The 23,812-nt window shown below is 38.2% G+C and overlaps 1 protein-coding gene across 2 annotated transcripts; it reads right to left on the reverse strand.

The window, feature by feature from the left end:
* Positions 1 to 3,650: 3,650 nt before the first annotated feature.
* mlc1 (modulator of VRAC current 1) lies at positions 3,651 to 23,394 on the reverse strand. Of its 2 annotated transcripts, none has more exons than XM_068005361.1 (12): positions 23,327 to 23,394; positions 23,056 to 23,239; positions 22,466 to 22,555; positions 21,550 to 21,603; positions 21,357 to 21,458; positions 13,683 to 13,784; positions 13,178 to 13,249; positions 11,898 to 12,014; positions 8,654 to 8,710; positions 6,641 to 6,763; positions 4,528 to 4,692; positions 3,651 to 4,150 (listed from the first exon to the last, which is right to left on the reverse strand). In XM_068005361.1, exons 2-12 carry the CDS (start codon positions 23,233 to 23,235, stop codon positions 4,076 to 4,078), a joined length of 1,137 nt encoding a protein of 378 aa, XP_067861462.1. In that variant the 5' UTR covers positions 23,236 to 23,239; positions 23,327 to 23,394; the 3' UTR covers positions 3,651 to 4,075. The 2 variants fall into 2 exon arrangements, with proteins under 2 accessions (XP_067861462.1, XP_067861461.1); XM_068005360.1 differs by having other exon boundaries at positions 4,528 to 4,695.
* Positions 23,395 to 23,812: the final 418 nt, after the last annotated feature.

Below are 23,812 nucleotides of genomic sequence, written 5' to 3' on the forward strand. Positions count from 1 at the left end.
TCAGCCATGGGAGTGAAACATTTTTGTTAATTTTATGACCTAGTGTCAGCATCAAACACTCTCAGGTCCCGAGGGTAGTGTGGTTGATGTGTATATGGACTTTCAAAAGGTATTTGATAAAGTACCACGTAGTAGACTTGTTAGCAAAATTGAAGCCGATGGGATTAAAGAGACAGTGGCAGCATGGATATGAAATTGCCTAAGGGACAGAAAGCAGAGAGTAGCGAACGATTGTTTTTTCAGACTGGAGGGAGGTAGACAATGGTGTCCTCCAGGGGTCGGTATTAGGACCACTGCTCTTTTTGATATATATTAATGATCTGGACTTGGGTATACAGGGCATAATTTGAAAATTTGCAGGTGACATGAAACTCGGAAATGTCATAAACAATGAGGAGGATAGTAACAGACTTCAGGAGGACATAGACAGATTGGTGAAATGGGCAGACACATGGCAGATGAAATTTAATGCAGAGAAGTGTGAAGTGATACAATTTGGTAGGAAGAATGAGGAGAGGCAATCTAAACTAAATGGTACAATTTTAAAGGGGGTGTAGGAACAGAGACCTGGGGGTGTATGTACACAAATCTTTGAAGGTGGCAGGACAAGTTGAGAAGGTTGTTAAAAAAGCATATGGGATCCTTGTAGAGGCATAGAGTACAAAAGCAAGGAGGTTATGCTAAACCTCCATATTGAGAATTGTATCCAATTCTGGGCACCGCACTTTAGGAAGGATGTCAAGGCCTTAGAGAGGGTGCAGAAGAGATTTACTAGAATGGTACCAGGGATGAGGGAGTTTAGTTACGTAGAGGGACTGGAGAAGCTGGGTTTGTTCTCCTTAGAGCAGAGAAGGTTAAGAGGAGATTTGATAGAGGTGTTCAAAATCATGAACAGTTTTGATAGAGTAAATGAGAAACTGTTTCCAGTGGTAGAAGAGTCGATAACCAGAGTACATAGATTAAAAGTAATTGGCAAAAGAACCAGAGGAGAAAAAAGATTTTATGCAGCGAATACAACAGAGGATCATGATACTAACTAGCAGCAGTATAACAGAAACAGGTATAAAAAGAAACTGGTATGTGTTCAGTCATGTATTTCCATAATATTTGATGTTTGTAATGAATGAACACCAGAATTAAAATGTTAAATTTGTTGCAGCTGATACTTTTTGCTCTATTCCTTTAGCTATACTTTTGTAAAAAAACTGATGTTTGTGTGAAATCCTGTTATTCCATCTTCAGCCTGTAGACATTGTAGTTGTCAGACATGCAGCAGCCTATGGCTTTTTATTGCTGCAATTGTTCATACGTGGTATCCCCTCTTTTGGTATGAAAACAGTGCACTTGGAGATGGTTCTCAGGGCTACAATTCACATTCTGGAACTGACACATTTAAGGATTCTGTACTCGACAATGGTGATTTTGTGTCACATTGATAGACTGCTGTAACAAAACGTGGACCCTATAATATGTTGTTTATAGCTCTGCAGGTGCCATTGGCTATTTCTCTCTTTATGGCTGTCTGTATTTCACAAATAACTTTCATGTATAAGACTCATGCTGCAGCAATTTATTGTGCCTAGTTTTTAGTCATTGTTTACTGCTGTTATGTTGTTAAAGGACATTAAAAAATACTTGTCATAAAATTCAGTTTCTGCTTGAGATTGATCATATTCTGAGAATATACAAGTTGTATTGTGCGCAAAGGCCTCTATTACCTTCTGTTCAGAAATGTTGGTATATATTAACTCATAAAGCTTCCCTATCTGGCTATACATTTCACGAAATGCACCACCCGATAAGATGCTAGCTAAGCAGCAAGATAATGTGGACAAAAATTGTATGCAAACACGTCGACAGAGACACTAAGAAGATAAAACCAACAGGTAAGTAGCAGATTAAGGTGTACCAGGGCAGGATTAATGTCAAGAAGTTCTAGGAAAGATGCTGAGCATCTAAATTTTGGTAAGTTGCCATGGAAAGTGTTGGACAAGGATCAATGTAAGGTTCCAGGCCAGCATCAGACAAATGGCTAGGAGAGTAGGGAGTGAAGAGTTGACAGGTTGGGTACTAGTAGACTACTTGAGCCCAAAGTCAAAGGTATGGCTGACTATTGAAGGAAAGGGATTATAGACTTGAATTGTCAATGGCCTCAGTGAGGGGTGAGATGGTAAATAACCCTAATATGAAACAGGCACCACTGGTGATAGCAGCCACAATATGATTAAGTTTAACATGATCTGGAATTCAACACTGCCATTCAGCTGTAGAATTTTAGAAAGGCAATTTCAAGAGGAGGGAAGAACTTAAATAATTCAATAATAAATTTGTTTATTAGTGCTCCAGTTGAGGACAAATGCAATACCTTCAAAAGAATACCCAAGAGCTTGCAGGATAAATACATATATCCAGGATCAGTAAGCACAGACTGAACAAGCTTAATAAACAAATCACCTTAAGTAAAATAAGGAAGAAATGTGAACTCTACAAATTGTGTAAGGAGAAAGGTGAGGGACTCCAATGAAAAACAAGCACATCAAAATGGTAGTCAAGGAGAATCAACATAGCTACAGACTCTAAAAGCAACACAAGAAATTCTTCCACTCCATACCATAGTAAGTAAACTCTGGTAAGTGGCGAAAACCTTAAAATGATTCTAACAGCGAAACTGAGGATCAACAGAGAATCGCTAATATACTCAATTATTGTTACTTTGAAGTATTCACTGGAGAAGACTGTAGCGGTTGCTCAAACATTGGAACAATAATGACATTTTGAACCGATCATAGCCTGGGGTATTTGGTTGGTATGTCTCCTCTCATGAACTCACGTACAATTTACTAGTCTGATAAGAGAGGGAGATGCAACCACCTTTAGTACAATGAATTCAAAATTTCTTGATGCAGTCTGGTTGCCATCTCAGCGGCATGGTATTTCCTTACATTTTTTAATACTGTTTTTCTTTTCATTCTCTTTATCTTCCTTTCGCACAACTTCAACTCAATTGGGCTGATTTTTGTCCCCCTACTATCCTGTTTCCAGCATGAACAGGACTGGAGTGGCATGAAGTCCCCCGCCCCCCACCCTCAAAAAAATTGCTGACTTATCGCCTGAGGTCTCAATTTAGGCAGCTAGTGCTCCCGCCCAAAATCCGCAGGGGCCTAATTGATTTATTAAAATGAGGGTCTTATGACATCATCAGGACCCAAATGTAATTTTTGTGTCAATCAGCAGTGCCACCACTGCATCTCATAACTCTGTAGGTTTATTTTTAAGGTATCCTTATAATACTTGAATTGTCCTACAAGGGACTATTTGCTTTCTTTCGGTGGGAGTAGAAAACTCAAGTACTATGCCCTCCACAAGCAGGGCTAATCGAAGTATATTTGCAGAATTTGATTATGATATAGAGGTTCTAGACTGGTTTGAGGGCTCAAAACCAATCCTCAAGACAGATTACTTTTCCGTACATTATAATTTACTTTGAGGACTGTTAATTCTCTCACCCGCCCAAATACCTATACTGAAACAGATTGCAAATGTGTTGCATCAAGGATGGACAACTTTGTAATGTGCAGGACAGCTGCCAATTGGTGTCAATAAAATAAAATATTACACCAATAAAATATTACACTCTGATTTGTGTTGCTGTTGTCAAGCTTTATTGTTTATTTTGTACAGCAATAAACAAAACTAGTGCTCGCTATTGTGTATTAGAATTTCTGCAATTGATATAAGTATTTTTTTCCAGTTAGTCTGGTACACAATCCAAAAGAAGCCTATATAAAAATGATCAGTTATGGTGTCAATAAAAGCAATATTGTAGAAAATCTTATCATCTGAATGGTTAATTCAAATAAAACATGTTTTTTAAAATTACAGATTAATTCCTTAATGTCAGTTTGATTTCAGAAGTACTGATTTAATTGAACAAAAATGACATTATTTACAATGTTTACCTAAAGCTTTAATGTTGGATAATATGCAGAGTTCTAAAATGACCAACGGATAAATAAATGTACATGTCAGGTGCTGGTGCTATTATTTGAAGACACATCCAGGAAACAGTTTGTTGCTACTGCACCATCTGTACCATGACGGCTTTCCATGCTTTGTCTTTGTCGAAGTCCTTTGTAGTGGCTTTGGGTATCTAGATAAGAAACATAATCATTTCAATCTAATTGTAAAAATAATGAAATAGAAAAACAAAGACACTAATAAGCTGACTGCAATGTTTCACTTATAATATCAGTAAATATGGGAAAATAATTCATTGGTTTCAGCTCATAAAGTATATATAACAAGATATTAATAGTAATGTTACAAAATAAAATTACCTGTCAACTCTTCACCCAAAAAGTGCAGGAAAGAAGCCATGACAGAATATTTAGGTGAGACAAGCTATAGTATGGTTCTTCACTCCCACATTTACCATTCCATGGTTTTCCTTCATAGGCTGGCAAGTGCAGAAGTGGAAAGCCCTGGTCCTGGTCTATTACGTATTTATTTGTGCATTTTTATACTTGCCTCGACTGCCTTGGAGTTGTCCTTTTGGAAGTCTGACATATTCCATGTTGAATCATAATATTTAACTTGAATCTTGTAGCTCACGCAGTGGACCACTGTGGCAAGTGTGAGACTGGACTGAACCAGCAACAAAAGCATCAGAACAAACACCAGTACATCATAAGACTGCTGAAATAACAACATTGGAGAAGGTTACATTTCAATGAAACTTTATTACAGGAATATTGCTTCAGAAACAGTAAGAATTATCTTTCAGGTTGAAATGAAATATAATGGGCAAATATCAGTGATAAGCATCACTTAACTCTGGAGAGATGTGAAATGAGCAGCTCTACCCATAAGCACACACCATATACCTCTGTGGTTTCCATATTAGAATCCCATAAGCAGAAACAATTTTAAACTCCTTTCAATAATGTGCAAGATGAGCTTTATAATTTTTCAAAATAACTACTCATTAAGATGAGGGTTATGCTACCATAAAGAAAGGAGTTCCCTCAGTGGCTCAGTTTATCCACTGAGTTGTTGAACCATGGAGACCAGATTCAATCCAGTATGTGCTGAGTTAACTGATCTCAGCTAGGGCAGCAGTAGGATACTACAACTGACCTTGGTCTCTCTAGGTTAGAGAGATGTAAACTTGCCATGATTTCTGGTCCTAGTTGCTATTGAGTGATCCCCGCACATGTGTGACATCGGATGAGACTAGCGTCTGGCTTGTCTGTAATCGCTGTAGTCAAACAGCTTGCTGATACTCACTGTAACGAGGTATCAGAGAGCAACCAATGTCTTTGCAACCGTTGCCCAAGGGAGGATTCCATTCCTTTAGCAAAGGAAGGGAGATAATTAGTGAGAAAAATACTTTAAACGTTCACTTGTGCCTTAGAAATGTGCACATTGCCCCGGCTGATCCATAAAGTGGCAGCAAATTCCAAAGAGCCAGTAATCCAACTTTCCATTCTGCTAACTGAAGTATTACTAGTGAGCTACTAGTAGGGGAAGAGAGAGACAAGAAAAAAAAGGAACCAAATCAGGAATTATGAGTAAGTCACCCATGGAACTCAAAATAAAGTTTGCATATAATCACAGTGAAACTGTTTGAAATGGTCATCCTTTACTTCTGTGAGCAGGATTTAAGCACACATTACATGCACTCTCCATTCAATACAGCCTGCATTCTTACGTATTATCCTCAGCATAGCTACTAAGATGAGAGATGACAATATTAAGAAATGAAATATACCCAATAGATTTTTGGCCCAGGTCCTGTAGTGAATATAGAATACATCATGTAATTCTTTGTGAGGATATTCAGGTCGCTTACTTGTGCACTGCACTCCATGTCCCATGTCCAATTTTCCATTAGTCCAAACCAGGACATGGACCCAAGCACAAAACAAAAGCTTTACATCTGCATTTAATGCAACAAAATTATGACATCTCCATTTCTAACCCAAGCATATTTATAGCCTATGTGTTGTCAACTCATTAGCAGAGTTGTTTCAATCTTATGGCCACCAGGGACTTAATTAAGACGACCAAAATGAATTTAGTCTCATATTATAACACAGCCTTTCAACCAATAGCTCTTGGTTATATTGAAGAGCTAAGTCCCGAAGCAAAAACACAACAACATAACATTCCTCCAGAGCCCTTCCTTTGTTAATCAAATGTAATATTATTGTACAATTTTGTAGTGGTCTAAGTTAAGTTTGCAATGATCTTTATGTCCAAATTTGCTATTCTGATGATTAGTATCAATCTCAATTACAGATACATAGCAAATGGCCAGAGGCAGTGTACTTAAAGGGGCAGCAATATTTATGTGCACTTAAAGGAGTAGCAATATCTAAACATTTTGATCACATCTATTAGCAATATGGAAAGAACTAGTACTGTGTAGGTATTAGCAGCTCAGTAGACACCTTTATCTAATCCAATAATCTCAGCTCCATTATATATTTCGAAGATGTTAATTTGAGATGGGCCTTGAAAATTGAGCTTACATACGTTATATCTGGCATAGTACTTAATATTTATAGATCTGCTCTGGAATGATTTCCACTAATAGAGCATCACATAAAATTATTTTTTTCTCAGCTGACATACTTACACGCAGACTTGTTGAACTATGTCGAAAGATGTTAATGAATTTCATAATGCTGAAGGATAAATATCCAGAGGCTGTAAATAGCATTGGAGTTGTGACACTGCTTATAGCAATTAAGACCTCAATCTAAATAAAAAAAAATACCTGTACATAATTAGAGAATGCCACACGCATGGTACGTTTTATATGCAATCATTCGCAAGATGAAAATACAATATCCAACCCACAAGCTAGGCACGTTATTTGTGGGATAGTCTATTTATTGTACAGACCACCACATTGCAATTGTGATTTATTTTTCACATGTACATTGATGACCAAAATATCAGAACCTCTGACTTTCAAAGCAGAACATGAACATTGAGTCTCTCATGAGATTGGCATTGTGCCACTTACAATAGAAAGCATTGTGGAAAATATTTGAAAATTAGTTCTATAACTGACCAGATTTAATAATGTTACAATATGAATATCATCAGTTCCTTTTTTAAAAATCAAACTAGAAAACTTTAACCTCCCCTTTTGTTAATTTTGTTTATTTTCTTGATATTTTTTAAACAGTGAATGCTATCACCAAGGGCTGCTGGCTCCAAAAATCCCAAGAGTGACTGAAATGAGCTAGCTTATGCAAACAAAGTTAAAATGACATAACTGAAGTGCACTATTTGACAGCAAATACTAATGTTAAGTCTTTGGGTTCAGTTTACTCCTCCAATCCAATTTTCTGGATTGTGACATCAGTACTCAAGATTTAAATAGACATTTTTTTTAAAATCAGCAATAACAGGCAGAATTTTTTTAAAAGGCTATGAATATTAATAATACTTCTTTTCAATTATCTGACCTTTAAAAGCATTATGTAATGATGGTCAAACTTCCTCTTTTAAGGATGATCTGAGATAATTGCTTTCACTAAGTAATGGTTCCTGCCATTTGGAAAACAAAATCCATCCCTCACTCGCAGCAACTCTTAAAAAGACTGCAATATATATTTGCATCTATAACGAATTGCAATGCTATCTATTCCTCTATACTGCAGCAAAAGAACCCTGGAACCAAACTTAACACCTGCCAGAAATGTCTGAATTCGAGTCTTAGAAATATAGTGCTAATTTGGTATTACCCTACTCTCATTATAAGATTCTTGTACTTTAAAACAGATAGGCCGAGAAATTCAGCCACACAACGCCCATTTTTCAGGCACTAAATGGCCTCCTAAGCCTCCAATATGGCAGACAGGAAGTGCACGCTCATTACGAGCTGGAAGTGCACCACGCGCCATATTGGTAAAGGCCAAAAAATCGACGTGCATATACAAATAAGGGGCCTAACGCCTGTTTGAGGTCCCCACTGCAACACTGGTTTGCCCTGAGACAGACAGCACCGGCTGCACTCAGGAAAACCTTAAAGGGAACGCTGCAGGCCACAAACATCAAGGTAATGTTTTAAAATATACTTACCTGAATGTGGAGCCAGGAGGAGCAGGAGTACTTCTCCTGACCCCACATTCAAAGAACGTGGGCTGCAGCCCACCACCCTACCCCCCCCAATTGCAGCCGCTACCTCCCCGAACACCGTCGCTACCTTCGAATGCCTGATTACCACCGCTACGTCCCCCCATCCACCACTACCTTCATCCCGGCTAGCCATTTCTCCGGTCTCCTTTAATCACTTACCTGTGGGCCGCAGCTGACGTTGCAGCGGCCCAATCTTCCATCCTGCTTCACCAGTGAGCTGCCTGTTATTGTCCGCAGCTCGCTGACTTGATGGTAATGAGGCCCAAGGCCCAATATCAGGTGCGCCTCAGGCCTCACCATTCAGGCGCAGGAATCGTTCCCGAATTTCTAGGCCCACAGCGTTGACTCCTAGACCTTGGCTCCCAAATTATGTTACTAGACAATCACGATAGCATACAACTCATTATAACAGACAAAACGCTTGCTCCCAAGGGCAAATTCAAAACAAAAATGAAGTGTAGTAAATAATAGAAATTCATCACATTTGTTACCTACATACCAAGAACTTGCTGGGATATTCTGCTGCCACATGGCTTGCAATAGCACCAGGAAAACACTGAAAGAAGAAACAATCATATTAGGAAAGTTGTGTTAAGTGTGTTGGGCTTAGTCCTATTTGAAATGGCTAAGTGAACACTTTAATCCCCCAAAAACAGAAGTTTAGAAAAGTTGTGCTTGAAAACCCATTTATCTAAAGAGACCAATTAGTAAAAATATCACATTTTTTGAAAAAAGTTTAACTTTGTCACACAAATGTACATAAAGGGCAAAAGAGTAACTAGGGAGAGAGTAGGGCCTCTTAAGGATCAACAAGGTCATCTATGTGCGGAACCACAAGAGGTGGGTGAGATCCTAAATGAATATTTCGCATCGGTATTTACGGTTGAGAAAGGCATGGATGTTAGGGAACTTGGGGAAATAAATAGTGATGTCTTGAGGAGTGTACATATTACAGAGAGGGAGGTGCTGGAAGTCTTAACGCGCATCAAGGTAGATAAATCTCCGGGACCTGATGAAATGTATCCCAGGACGTTATGGGAGGTTAGGGAGGAAATTGTGGGTCCCCTAGCAGAGATATTTGAATCATCGACAGCTACAGGTGAGGTGCCTGAAGATTGGAGGGTAGCAAATGTTGTGCCTTTGTTTAAGAAGGGTGGCAGGGAAAAGCCTGGGAACTACAGACCGGTGAGCCTGACATCTGTAGTGGGTAAGTTGTTAGAGGGTATTCTGAGAGACAGGATCTACGGGCATTTGGAGAGGCAGGGACTGATTAGGAACAGTCAGCATGGTTTTGTGAGAGGAAAATCATGTCTCACGAATTTGATTGAGTTTTTTGAAGGGGTAACCAAGAAGATAGATGAGGGCTGTGCAGTCGACGTGGTCTACATGGACTTTAGCAAAGCCTTTGACAAGGTACCGCATGGTAGGTTGTTACATAAGGTTAGATCTCACGGGATCCAAGGTGAGGTAGCCAATTGGATACAAAATTGGATTGACGACAGAAGACAGAGGGTGGTTGTAGAGGGTTGTTTTTCAAACTGGAGGCCTGTGACCAGCGGTGTGCCTCAGGGATCGGTGCTGGGTCCGCTGTTATTTGTTATTTATATTAATGATTTGGATGAGAATTTAGGAGGCATGGTTAATAAGTTTGCAGATGACACCAAGATTGGTGGCATTGTGGACAGTGAAGAAGGCTATCTAGGATTGCAACGGGATCTTGATAAATTGGGCCAGTGGGCCGATGAATGGCAGATGGAGTTTAATTTAGATAAATGTGAGGTGATGCATTTTGGTAGATCGAATCGGGCCAGGACCTACTCCGTTAATGGTAGGGCGTTGGGAAGAGTTATAGAACAAAGAGATCTAGGAGTACAGGTTCATAGCTCCTTGAAAGTGGAGTCACAGGTGGATAGGGTGGTGAAGAAGGCATTCGGCATGCTTGGTTTCATTGGTCAGAACATTGAATACAGTTGGGATGTCTTGTTGAAGTTATACAAGACATTAGTAAGGCCACACTTGGAATACAGTGTACAGTTCTGGTCACCCTATTATAGAAAGGATATTATTAAACTAGAAAGAGTGCAGAAAAGATTTACTAGGATGCTACCGGGACTTGATGGTTTGACTTATAGGGAGAGGTTGGATAGACTGAGACTTTTTTCCCTGGAGAGTAGGAGGTTTAGGGGTGATCTTATAGAAGTCTATAAAATAATGAGGGGCATAGATAAGGTAGATAGTCAAAATCTTTTCCCAAAGATAGGGGAGTCTATAACGAGGGGGCATAGATTTAAGGTGAGAGGGGAGAGATACAAAAGGGTCCAGAGGGGCAATTTTTTCACTGAAAGGGTGGTGAGTGTCTGGAACGAGCTGCCAGAGGCAGTAATAGAGGCGGGTACAATTTTGTCTTTTAAAAAGCATTTGGACAGTTACATGGGTAAGATGGGTATAGAGGGATATGGGCCAAGTGCAGGCAACTGGGACTAGCTTAGTGGTATAAACTGGGCGACATGGACATGTTGGGCCGAAGGGCCCGTTTCCATGTTGTAAACTTCCATGATTCTATGATTCTATGAGATTGCTTTCATGATTGGGGTTTGGGGGAAAGAGGGAGCTGAACAACATAAGAGCACTATTCTTTTAAGGAATTCACATCACAGAGCTGATCTTCCCCCTCGATGTTCTATATAAAACCTTGTTGTGAATAGCTTTCTTTTCTTTGACCAGAGGATGCTTTATTAAGACTTTGTGTAATCAAAGCAACAATATCTCTCTCTCTCTCTCTGTCAAACACACACATACCAGGTCACAAGATGGGTAAAGACTTTGTATGTGGAAGTTAATTCTTTCAAGAAATAAGGAATCCAACCAATGGCAGTTGATTTTAATGGAACAAATGTAAGGTAGCAGATAAAACATCAGTGTTGTGATTTCTTAAGCCAAGTGAAAATTCCTTTTTTGGTCAATCTATATGTATATAAATGGAAGTATATCAAAGTAGTGCAAAATTTGGTGTGGGTCTCTGATGACCTACATGTTCCGGCCAGCTTGCAGCATTGCCGTAGTGAAATGGCTATCATCCCGAGCTGTCAGGTCAAGATGATAAAGTTTTGTGAAAACATAAAAACTGCTCAGGGTCTGATGGTTAACTTTAAGAGGAACCCTCCACATTATGGCTCAAGTGGTGGCTACAACAAAAGTGGGCTTTGAATTTCCCTGCTGGGTCCCACTCTGTCAGGAACAACAAAATATACCCTAGTAATCAGTTCGCTAACTTTTACGTAATAGGTATACTCAGTTTCATTCCCAACAAAAAAAACTGTCTGGATTAGAAAGAACTTTTGTACTTTACAGGTGTATCTGAGCACAAATGCAGAGGGAACTCCAGGTCCACAATTATATAATCTTGTCACATCACTTTGCAGTCAGCTCTTTTATAAAGCAACAGACTTTACATCAGAACGTTCTACAGAATTATGCCCTTGGCGTTGAGTGAGTTAATAGACTCATTGTTGATGCAATAGTTAGCAAATATAAGTACTTAGACTAATCTATTCAGCAGAAAAAAATGTTTCTATTGATGAAAATCTGATTGAGTTGTTACAATCTTATAGTTTTATTAGGTGGATTTTAAAAAAACATAGCATTGCTTGTTCAAAATCGATTCCAGTTTTCCTAATACTGTTTAGTTGATTATGATAACACAAAATTCATACAAACCATTATTAAATTTCATATTAACTTACTGCAGCCAAAATCCAAAAGAATGTCACAGATAGGTAAGGACCAGGAACCAGGGCACCCATGTTAAGAGCAATAATTCCACCAAACACTGCACAAATTGCCACAATCACTTCAACTACCTGCGGACATTCAAAGAAAGCGTTGACATAGTTTTTATAGCTAATACAAGATTTCACTGGATATTGTTTACTCCAGCAATCTTTAGAGAGTAACATGTTATTTCACCAAGCCTAATAGTTACAATAGAAGTAATGCTGCTGAAGCCTGAAAGCACTGCATGTTAATACTACATCTCAAAAGTATTATACTTATACTTAAAAACTGAATATATAATTTGCTTTAGGGAGTACCTTAGAACATTTATACCAGTCGATCAGCTGACGCCAGAGATCAGCAATGATCCAGTATTTTACCTAAATATTCCTTCCAACTGACAATGTACATGAGGGAATTCATGTGCTAAGTTAATCCTGCTTAAATGTATCCACCTCGAATGAATTTCATGCTGAGATCAATTTGAAAGAAGTGAAGTGTAAACTCTTTAAGTTGTTATCCTATCAGCTCAATTCCCACAGCATATGATTAAGTACAAGAGTCTGGTAAACGAACAAAGATAAATGTTAAAAATTATCATGGAGGTGCAGTGTAGTCATGATTGTAAATAGGGCAGCTCCACTCATATTACAAATGTGACTATTCTGCTCAGATCAAGTCAGCTATATAAAAATGATATCAATAGACACAAGAGTTTTTAGATTTTCAGAAGCTACAAAGCATTCCATTCAAGATAAAAGTAACTTCTTATAATGTTCAGATGTCACTTTTTAAAAAGTGAAAAACAAGAAAGAATGAAGACTAAGACTGAAAAGGACATGGGTTTTTCAAATTCTGCTTCCCAGTAGTAATCCACAGTGGGACACATTTTCATATGATGGTGCATCAACATGCAGCAGTGCAACATCCTAAAATATTTGTTGGAAATCTATGCATTGGTTTTGCCTTGTGATGACACTCTCTGAAGACTATTGCCCATTAATTTAATTCAATTACCATGAACTGGTGAAAAAAAGCTTTTACAAAGTACATCCTGCACTGGTTGAAATAACTGGTACCACCAGTATGACAAAGATAAACAAAAAAGTAGTTTGAGATGTGAAGTATTTGAAGACTCAGCAGATGATGCTTCATCAGTGATTACTCCCATGATTACATTTTCCAAATAACTACTGTTAGCAAAGCAATCAACGCTGAGTATTATAGATCTTAAGTAGTAGCTACTTACTGAATAGGACTTCAGAGTACGAGATGGGAATTTTATGTGGCACAAGAAAGCGGTTTCGTCGTATGACAGAACCTGCAGGTGTATTTTATAAAAGAAAATTCAGCATAAAATTAGAACACAAGGCATTTACAGCTAAAGATAAAATCATCAAGTCTCAGAAACTTCACACCTGTTACTCTAGTACAAAGTAGCATCTTTATCCTCCATATCAGTTTATACAGTATGTATATATGTAAAAACATAAGAAAACAGCTCAGTAAATATATTTTAAATATAAGTAGTGTGTCAGTTAATTCCTCATAAAGCTGCTTTAATTGTGTTTTGAATTTTATACTTCAACAATAAAAAAGCCCGTAAACATGGCTTACATCAGTTAACTGCATCATCTTTGAAAATACTGTTTTTATTCAGTACATTCTGATTCTCAAACTGAAAGTCACCACTACATCATAAAATGTATGGTTTAGTAGTTTGAAGATTTAGACTTTGCTGTTGAAACACTTACTTTCTTTCTCTTACAGCATTCAGTGTTGGATCTGGCTGATAGGATGACTTTAACTGCCATGAGTATTTCCAGAAGTACAAGTAAAACCAGATTAAAGTTTATCTATGAAAGAAAAAAAATTGTAAAATCTACATGCATTAGATGGGGCACTGTTACAACCTGTTTGCTTTTTAACCTAAGTACATAACAAAGAAAGAATCATTACTTAACTGATAAAGACTTCATTTTTCAAATGATTTGAATCCTCTACATGCTTTAGGATAGTAGCCTAATTTGACAGGATCTGGGGAAATTATGTGCTGTGCATACACGTAAAGAAGTTTGAGATGTAAAGCATTTGAAGACCCAGCAGATGATGCTTCATCAGTGATTACTCTTCCAAAGAGGAGATTTGATAAAGATGTTCAAAATCATAAACAAGTAAATAAGGAAAAACTGTTTCCAATGACAGAAGGATTGGTAACCAGAGGACACAGATTTAAGGTGATTGGCAAAAGCACCAGAGGCGACATGAGGAAACATTTTTTTACGCAGCGAGTTGTTATGATCTGGAATGCACTACCTGAAAGGGTGGTAGAAACAGATTCAATAGTGACTTTCAAAAGGTAATTGGATAAATACGTGAAAGGAAAAAAATTACAGGGCTAAGGGGAAAGAGCAGGGGAGTGGGACTAATTGGGTAGCTCTTTCAAAAAGCTGGCACAGGCAAGATAGGCCAAATGGCCTCCTTCTGTGCCGTACCATACTATGATACTATGATAAAAATGTCAATGATGTTGCAGATAGGCAGTGTCATGGAGCTGGTCACCAGACATTCAGATGTCATGTGCTGCTAGAACAACTGCAGCATATGGTTGGCACAGTTTCAGTGACAATACTGGTCAGTTGTGGCCTGAAAACTGCCTCCACATCCATTCTGTTGCCAGGCAACATTTTAAGCTCAGAAGGCGATCACACTTTTTCTGTCTATAAACCAAGATGCATGTACCTAGATATGTCTGAGGAGATTGGCTTTCACTATCTACGCTTCACAGAAATATGCAAACCTTCCACAACCCTGTTCCACAACATGGAGCGATCTGTCACTGGCTGGCAAGGTGACAACAGCCTGGAGCTTCTACACTACTGGGTCCTTTTAAGCAACAGCTATAAGAATATATGCCAATACATAAAGCAGTGCACTAATACATAAAGCGGTTCAAAGATGCCTTGTTTGCCAGAGCCAACTCCTTCATCATTTTTCTCACAGAAGGCAGCCGGCAGCATGAAAGAGAATTGCACTTATGTGTTGTTGCATGTGGCAGTACAATTCCCTATTCTCAATCTCACTACTTATATGAACAGAAGCATGTTCCACTCCATTAATTGCATAGCTGGTCTGTGATCAAAGGCAAACAATCATGTACATGAATGTTCAGTACTCTGGTTGCAGTCATTCATTTTTTACTGCAATCTACAGTGCAACGATTATTTGAAGGGGCATAGAAACTGGATGCCTGCCTCCAGGGACCAACAACGTGCTCTCCAGCTCTTTGAAGCAGCCACAACAACAGAATAACAATATATTGAGGCAGCCATGGCCAATAGGATCATAGTAAAATATACCATCAGAAAGTTGCAGATACCTGGATAGATCAGGGAAGGTATTGCAGTATAGCCCTGCCAAGGTCTCAATGGCAACTTGCATTTATATAGTGCCTTTAACATAGAAAAACATCCCAAAGCACTTCACAGAGGTGTAAAAGATCATAGTAGCCTTTTGCCTATTGCACATATTTTCCATACATTGGAAGAGGAAGCCCAAGCACAATCATTGATAGAGAATGACACCGAGACATAATCAGAAGTCATGCTTGCTGAACCCCAATACAGACCTAAACGTCTTAAGACCACTTTAATAGATAAGAACCTCCCTTAAGTGCCGGTTTCATTGAATGCACAAAGTGACATCACATGTGCCCAGCAAAGTGGGCCAAAACGCTATTCACACCATTGCCTCTATGCTACATCAACTAAAAGAAGGAAAAAAACTGGCATTTATACAGTGCCTTTCACATCCTCAGGACATCCCAAAGTGTTTTACAACTAATGAAGTACTTTTGAAATGTAGTCAATATTGTAATGTAGGCAAATGCATTAGCCAATTTGCACACAGCAAGGACCCACATGAGATAATCTTTTTTTTAGTTTGGATGGATAAATGTTGGCCAGGAGACTAGGAGAATTCTCCCTGATTTCCTTCGAATAGTGCCATGGGATCTTTTACATCCACCTGAGTGGGTAGATGGGGTTTAATTCCTCATCCAAAAGACGGCACCTCCGGCATTGCAAACCTCGCTCAGTACTGCACTGAAGTGTCAGCTTAGCTTATGTGCTTGAACCCATGACCTTCTGAGAGGCAAGAGTTCTACTATTGAGCTAAGGCTGACATCAAATCCCACTGCCTTTGCCATGGGTATTGATCCATTCCTCCACTGCACTCAGGACACAGTTGAAATAAAGTATATTTTATTCTTCATAATACTGTGGGATGCATGCATTCTCAGTTTGTCTAAGTTCAATGTCTCTTACCCCAGTGCATCCTATTTGTGAAAGATTATGGTGCATCTCTTCTATTACCTAACCTATTGCTCTAACTACCCAATTTCCCATTGGGAGGAGTAAATGTGGCAGATGGCTGCTGGGTGTCTTGGGATAGAGTTGGTCCAGTGTCTCCTTATGCTAGGTCATGAGATGAACCTGTAACTAATAGCACCAGGTCTATTGTTGTGGTGGATACCTGGTTCTGTTGTGTTCATGTAATTCATGTAGTGTTCCTAAAACTGGCCAACTGAACTCCCCAGCAAGCCCTCATCCCCAGAGTGGATGTATCTGTACTGATGCTTGCCACTATTGGAGTGAATGACACAGGGTCCAGTAAGGTGTAGGAGACAGGGTGGGCATTGCCCTCTCGAGTTTCCTCCTCATGAACACCCATGGGATCAGAAAAACAATGCTGACAGTAAGACACCTCTTAAAACATAGTTTACATGGCATGCTAGTGGAGTAATTTTGACTTTTGGGCGAGAATGTAAATCGTGCAATTGGATCAGCTGTCCATCATACATCTCTCCTGATTTTCATTTCCACTGAAGTCAATTCCCCCATTGTATGTTATGCTGCTGCAGTGTAGTTTATGCCTATGTGAACGGAACATAAGAAATAGGAGCAGGAGTAGGCCTATAGCCCCTCAAGCCTGCTCCACCATTCAATACGATCATGGCTGATCTTCTACCTCAACTCCACTTTCCCGCCCTATCCCCATATCCCTTGATTCCCTTAATGTCCAAAAATCTATCGATCTCAGTCTTGAATATACTTAACGACTGAGCATCCACAGTCCTCTGGGCCAATGAATAAATGATTGGGGTAAAGGAAGAATAGACAATCGATAGTATTAGTGCTGAGTTTGTGTGAGGCCTAGCACCTCCTCCTCCCCTATTCTCTCCATGGCCTTGTGCCATAGAATTTGGAAGGCAGTCTCCTGCTATTGAGTCAATGCATAATCGTTGCATGGGCCTTCTCCTGTATGCATTTTTCCCCCTTGGTATTTGCATCCTTTTATATAACACCATATGCTAAATGTAGTCGAAATGTGGGTACTCTTATCTTGGCAACCTTTGACTCAGAAAATTTCTTCCTCATTTGCTCCCATAACCTTTGGGCATGAGAGAAGACATTGGCTAACTTGGCCACCTCGGCCCAGGCATTTCTAACAGTGTTACTGATCGGAGGATACTCCTCAGCTACAAAAAGGAGAACCCTCCTTTGCAGCACATCCTAGTTTAATATCTCCAGGGAAACATCATCAAAAGGAACAATCCTGCTCTTATCCCTCTTTGTTTCCAACTTCAACTGCTACTAGCAAGACTTAATTTGTCAATGTGCATATCTGCTTTAACTGGGAATAACTCTTAAGAACTGCTGACTCACAGGATGTCCTGTCTTAAGTACCCAGCAAGCTCTCTATGTATCAGAGAATGTGTGCAAGGAACAATGATTATTAAAATAAGCTGACCTCCCAATATCACGCAAGGTCAGCTTTCTGCCCTACTTGTGCTTAAAGCATTGCAATCCTGCCAGCACTGCAATAGGACTACATATTTAAATATAAATTGTTCAGATCCTGGGGTTTTTCATTAATGATTTGCTTTTTATCAAGACAATTCCAGGAACTTGCTTGCATCTAATTTGCATGCATGAATTTGATTGTGGCCTGTACTAGTGCCAGCTCTTTTGTGCCAGTATTTTACTGTATAGTACTGGGTGTAGTTCTGTAAAGTCTGTGTTTTCAGGTGGTGTAATGTTCTTGCCCATGAAAATACTGGGCGTGCAAATTAGGTTAAGCTACCTCAGCTGGCAGCTGTCCCTGAAACTGAAAATAGATCTTGTGAACATAAGAAGCTCAGTGTGTGAACTGAAGAAATTCTTAGAACAGGAATAAATATATGCAGTTAGAGCAATGAAGCTTGATTGAAACAGCCCTGTAGTGCAGTTTATATTAACTATGGATAAACTCCATATACACTTTTACAGGGCTCAGTATTGTTGACTTTTAGAGCAGATTTGTGTGTGATATGAAAAGTTGCTAAAACTTTTACTGAGGTTGCCCTTATTGTGAATCACAGCTTTGTACTGAGCCACCCATTATTTCTAGGTAGGATTGTTACTTTTCAAACCTTCATCAAGCTGCCTTTTCAAAAAGGACAGATTTGGTTTAAATTCATACTGAAATATTAAATCAAATGTTCTAAAAAAAATAAGGTGGAGTAATTGTCATTATAAATAAATGTATAACAAATATTGTTCTAAACAGAGATCCCAATCTGCAATTAGCACACAAGATAGTGAATGAATTTTGAACAGACAGTACTTTTATTTGAGCTGATTTGCCAAGTCTGCCGTTTTGTTGAATTGACCTAATTCTAGTTCCAGTACCAGTATTTAAAGTTTAGTTGATTCAATTAAGTAGGTAGAATCTGCTACAGCACAGAAAGAAAAATGAAATGATTTATCACGTATTACAGTTTTTATGACATTAAGCTACAATGACAATAAAAGGGAAAAGATAACAATTTTTCACTTATTAAAAATTTGAATTTAGGCATTGGCCATACAGGATCAGTTTAAATCAATATGATCCCAAGGTAAAAGTAGAAATTAGGTGGCATGTGCAGATGCCTGTGAGCAGATCACCCACCTTCTTGGATATAGGAGCATCATCTTGAATCTGGAAGATGTGTAGCCAAGTGAGACAACATGGGAGAAAAGGAGAGCCAAGAGAGAAATAACTCCCCCAGCAAACAAATACATCTACAAAAGTCACACTGCTATCTGTATATCTTACTGATAGATATACATTTGATTTTTGTAGTTTGAAGGTATGTATCATCCACAACATCTAATGTTACTTAAACTAACAGATCCTGTCATATAATAAAAATGGTTAAATTATTTTTTTTTTTAAATAGTATTTTACAGTGGTACTTATTCTCTTGTTACCCTGACTGCAGTTTAATGTTAATGGGGGAAATTATTAACCCAAATGCCCCAATGTGTATGATGGTGCTTGCTTGAGGTCTGAGGGAATTGCTCCACATGCAAGGTCAATTCTTAATCTGAGGGCAATGGTCTGCTTTATAGTTTAAAAAGCAGAGTATTTGTTTTATCAAGGTCATTTAAAAACAAATCACAATGGGGACCAAGAAGGTACAAGGATAATGATTAAAAAGGACAGTGAATTGATAGCTCCCTTGTTTATAAGATTGCAAAGATTTACAATCATTCCATCTGGTTATGCAAACAGGATTTGGATGCAGTCTGTGCTCTTTTGTTTTAGTGTATGTGTGCCACTTTGAATCTACTCACATGTTTCAGAATATTAAATCTTTCACATTGCATTGCAAATAACTTCATTATAATCTCCCGGACCTTTAACTGAGTGTTTGTCGTAGGTAGTGGGGTTTTGTTTCCAAGAAATACACCTTCCATTTCATTAAATTTTAGCACTAGTGTATCTCCCATGGCACTGCTCACAGTGAGTCAGAGGAGTTTTTCTCTTGTCAGTCTGTCAACTTTGTGTTGCTGCTTCTCTCTGACTTTTTCTCTTTCTATCTCCTCTGCAACTTTCCAGTGTCTCAACTTCTGCTTCTCGCTCTAGCCTTGCGCTACTATTAAAACACACTTATGTTGCAATCCTCCAGAAGCTAGATGCCGTTGTTATTTCTACATGATTTTGATTGGATGGAAGATGTTTTAAAAGTAAAAGTGCCAGGTGTAGTAGAGCTGTTAACGCAACTGGAAGGTAGGGACACATTGGTAACTGCAAACATGTGCTGCAAATCAAGCCGAGAAAGATGGAAGGGAATAGTTTGAATCCACTCTGTCTTCATTGCAGTATGGCATTAGTCCTCTCGCCTCTGAGTCAGAAGGTTGTGGGATCAAGCCCCACTCGAGACTTGAGCACATAATCTAAGCTGACACTTCAGTGCAGTACTGAAGAAGTGCTACACTGTTGGAGGTTCCCTCTTTTGGATGAGACATTAAACCGAGGCCCCTTCTGCCCTCTCAGGTTGATATAAAGGTCTCATGGTACTATTCGAAGGAGAACAGTGTCCTGGCCAACATTTATCCCTCAACCAACACCATTAAAACAGATTATCTGATCATTTGTCGCATTGCTGTTTGTGGGATCTTGCTGTGCACATACTGGATACTGCATTTGCCCCCATCACAACAGTGGCTGCACTTCAAAGGTTGGCTGTGAAACATTTTGGGATGTCCTAAAGACATGAAAGGAACTATATAAATGCAAGTTCTCTCTCTTTTCCTAGTCCAGATTCTAACATTTTACCAGGGTAAAACATTCAAAAGCATTATTTACAGTACTTACTTTCTTTAGGGGAAGAGAGGGATAGAGATGGACAAGAGTAGATTTTTGAGCTTGTACTACAGTTTGTAGAAATAACAAATTATGTTTATAAATATACCTGCTCTTAAACTGAAGGCTGAAAGAGCAGAGCATTCTTCAGTTGACCTTGGAGAATATGATAAACAAGGCTTCAGTTTAATATGTGGGTGTAATGGAGATAATTTTTTTTCTGTTATTGCCTTGTATTGGTAAATTGTTTACTCTTAATTCCTTTGCTGTAAAATTAAAGTAAGTGCACGTGTACAATGACAGTATATATACTCAATATAGAATATTCCAGGCATTCACTGTAGAATCAATTTAGAATATTCCAGGTGCTCACTATAGATTATTTAACAGTAAGACTCCAGCAATAATTTTCTCTTGGGTGAACATCATCACATGTCAAGAACATAGAGGGCATTGATGGTCAGCATCCACATAAACATCAGCTGCCAGCACAAAACTTGGCCAAAAGCAAAATGATTCCACCACACACAAAAAATTCAAAGAGTGCATATTATAAATATCAAACCTAGGAGTACAGCACCAAATCTTAAAAATGATGGTTCTGAACCTGTGTCTGTTTATATCTTTCAACCCCTGATTGGATAGTCATTGTCTAATCATTGTCACATGCCAATGACTCGTCTTGTTATTTATTTAAATAAACATTTCCATTAATGAATAGTGCATGTAGTAACATGAAGTAAAGGTAAGCTTACGTTTAATGCAGCTGGATTGAGGACTAGCTTGCACCCATACCAAATCATACAAGTTGTCGTGATAGCAAACGTTGAGATAAAGAGAAGCTGGAAGTGTGGCATCTGAAGAAAATAATTTTTTTTTAATTTTGCAATTTTACTCTTTAAACAATACAAAAGTATAATAAAGTGCATTTCGTAATGATGTACCTACTGCATTAACTCTTCTTTTAGCTATAGCAAAACTGACAACCGCTGCAGGAATACTCTGGGAGAAAAAAATCAATTAAAAACAAAAATTTCAAGAATAAAGTAACAAGCACTTGAACTATTAACATCATATTTACATTAAATGCCTATTGTACAAAAAAAGCTTAAAAAGAACAATTATTTTATGCAATGTTTCATTGAGATGTTCATCTATTTGCATATTTCTGATAAAACATGCTCTTTATTTAGAAAAATAAATAGATAAGGTGAAAATCTCTTCTCTCACGCTCTCCTCTCACAGCCACCTGAAAGGGTTGACTTTAAATGAGTTTGGGACAGTCTTAACCCAGTTCCTGATAGTCATGATCTAAAAATTAAAAGAAATTGGCAATCTCACTCAGAGTGGTTTTAAGAATGGCTGGGGCAGAAAGTGCAAAAATTTCTAAGGGGTTGTTTATCATGAAGGTGGAGAGAAGGCATGTTGTGGAGCAGAAAAGATTAAACTTTACGCTGAATTTAGCCCATGGTTTACTCATGGGCTAAATTATTGGCGCTGATACTGGATAAGAAATGTAGAAAAAGTGTTTAATTTCCCAGAACTAACATTCATCACCTTGCTTAGCATAAAAATATTCTCAAACTAAAAAACAATATCTAACAAAGAATTTAGAATAGCGTTTTCAAATAGTGCATGCAATATTTAATTTCAACAAATAAGTTATTTCAAAAAAGCAGCTATGAATGAAATTTGGTCAAATAGGCCAAGTAGTAAAATTCAAACATACACAAAACCTATTTAAACAATTCTGTTTATAAAGTTAAACATTTTCATAACAATTGTATTCTCTGCTAAATCATATTTTCAACTACACTAGATTAAAATAAAAAGCTAATAACAATCACATTGAAAGGGTGCTTACTGAACCTGCTGCGCATCGCAAGTAGTCCATTTCATCAGGAAATACATTTCCCAGATAAACTGAAAAGCCAGCAACTATCAGAAGGCAACTCTGTAACACAATTATTTTTCATAATACTGTAGTACCTCACTGTGACACTGATATCACATCACCTCTGATATACATTGATTATAGCTACTGTGCTAATAGAGAAACAATATAAAACATCCTGTAACAGGCTTCTTGCTGTAACACATTGCTCCCAAAATCTAAATGAAAAACATAGCACCTACAAGATTTATATTACAAAACATTTTTGCAGAACAAAATCTTATTACTGCATTAAAGCTTATTTCCCCCTTTAGGAATTGTTAGATGCTTTACTATGACTATTATTGCCTAACCTATTACTTCTTTCTGATACATCAAATAATAAAGCCTTCATACATGACTTATAAACTGCAATTCCACTTCCTATGTCAACTTTTCTTGGTAAAGTATATATAAAATGTCAAATTCACAGATGAGCATTACTTTGAGATTTGAAAACAATAGTTTGCTCTTAGTATTGTTTCAATTTACAAAAACAAGAATACCATGGGTACATTTACCCCAATCATCAGACTGTAGATCCATTCCCTGTGATGAAAACAAGGATGAAATTTTCTATCTAGCTGAAGTTCACTGGATTTAAAGTCCGTGGTGTAACTTCCATTGTCCTGTTTTCCCCGTTCCAATGTAGACATTTTGTCATAGCTAAACTCTTCTTTGTAATTATCTTCCTTGGTCATTTTCCTTTATGGTACAACAGAAAGACGTTAGTCACAGGCATGTGATAGTTCATGACAAGAAAATAAATATTTGTTTCAAAGGAAAACTCACTAGTTTTGATGAGCAAAAATGCAAGTGACAGCAGACTCGTTGTTGTGCAGCAGCTCGCTGTACTCATGCAAAAAGCTCTAGAAGATTTTACAGTGCAGTGAGCTTCCTTTGAAAAGTTTGCTCATCAACTTTGGCTTTGGGCATAATCTATTCAAGTTGCGAACAAAGCCGCAGCTAAGAAACAGTGAATTAAAGCCAGGAGAGTGGAGTGCATCCTGAATTTAAATGAGCAGAAAAGGCTAGAACAGGACCTCTACTAAATGTATTCCACCCAACGGTTTACTTTTTCTAAACTTGTGAATACACAAATTTAATGTAGAAGGAAACCATAGGACAGAAGAAAGACAAGTCTGTTTAGCCATGTTGAATTATATGTTTTCGCAGTTTAAGTGTGGCTATACTGCCTGAGAAACATGATTATAGTTGTTTTGCTCTGTGTGTTTTGGCTACAAAATGGTCACACATGCAAGGCACATCTTTGTTGAA

Source organism: Heptranchias perlo, chromosome 24 (assembly GCF_035084215.1).
Source record: "Heptranchias perlo isolate sHepPer1 chromosome 24, sHepPer1.hap1, whole genome shotgun sequence".
Lineage (NCBI taxonomy): Eukaryota > Metazoa > Chordata > Chondrichthyes > Hexanchiformes > Hexanchidae > Heptranchias > Heptranchias perlo.

What these genes read in the sequence shown, in the direction of transcription:
- mlc1 (XM_068005360.1), bottom strand. Translation starts at nt 23,235, where the DNA reads ATGACCAAGGAAGATAATTACAAAGAAGAGTTTAGCTATGACAAAATG. An exon ending in CTAAAAGAAGAGTTAATGCA is followed by an intron (nt 21,459 to 21,549) that starts GTAGGTACATCA and finishes TATTTTCTTCAG; the next exon opens with ATGCCACACTTCCAGCTTCT. An exon ending in ATAGTTCAACAAGTCTGCGT is followed by an intron (nt 4,696 to 6,640) that starts GTAAGTATGTCA and finishes TTGTTATTTCAG; the next exon opens with CAGTCTTATGATGTACTGGT.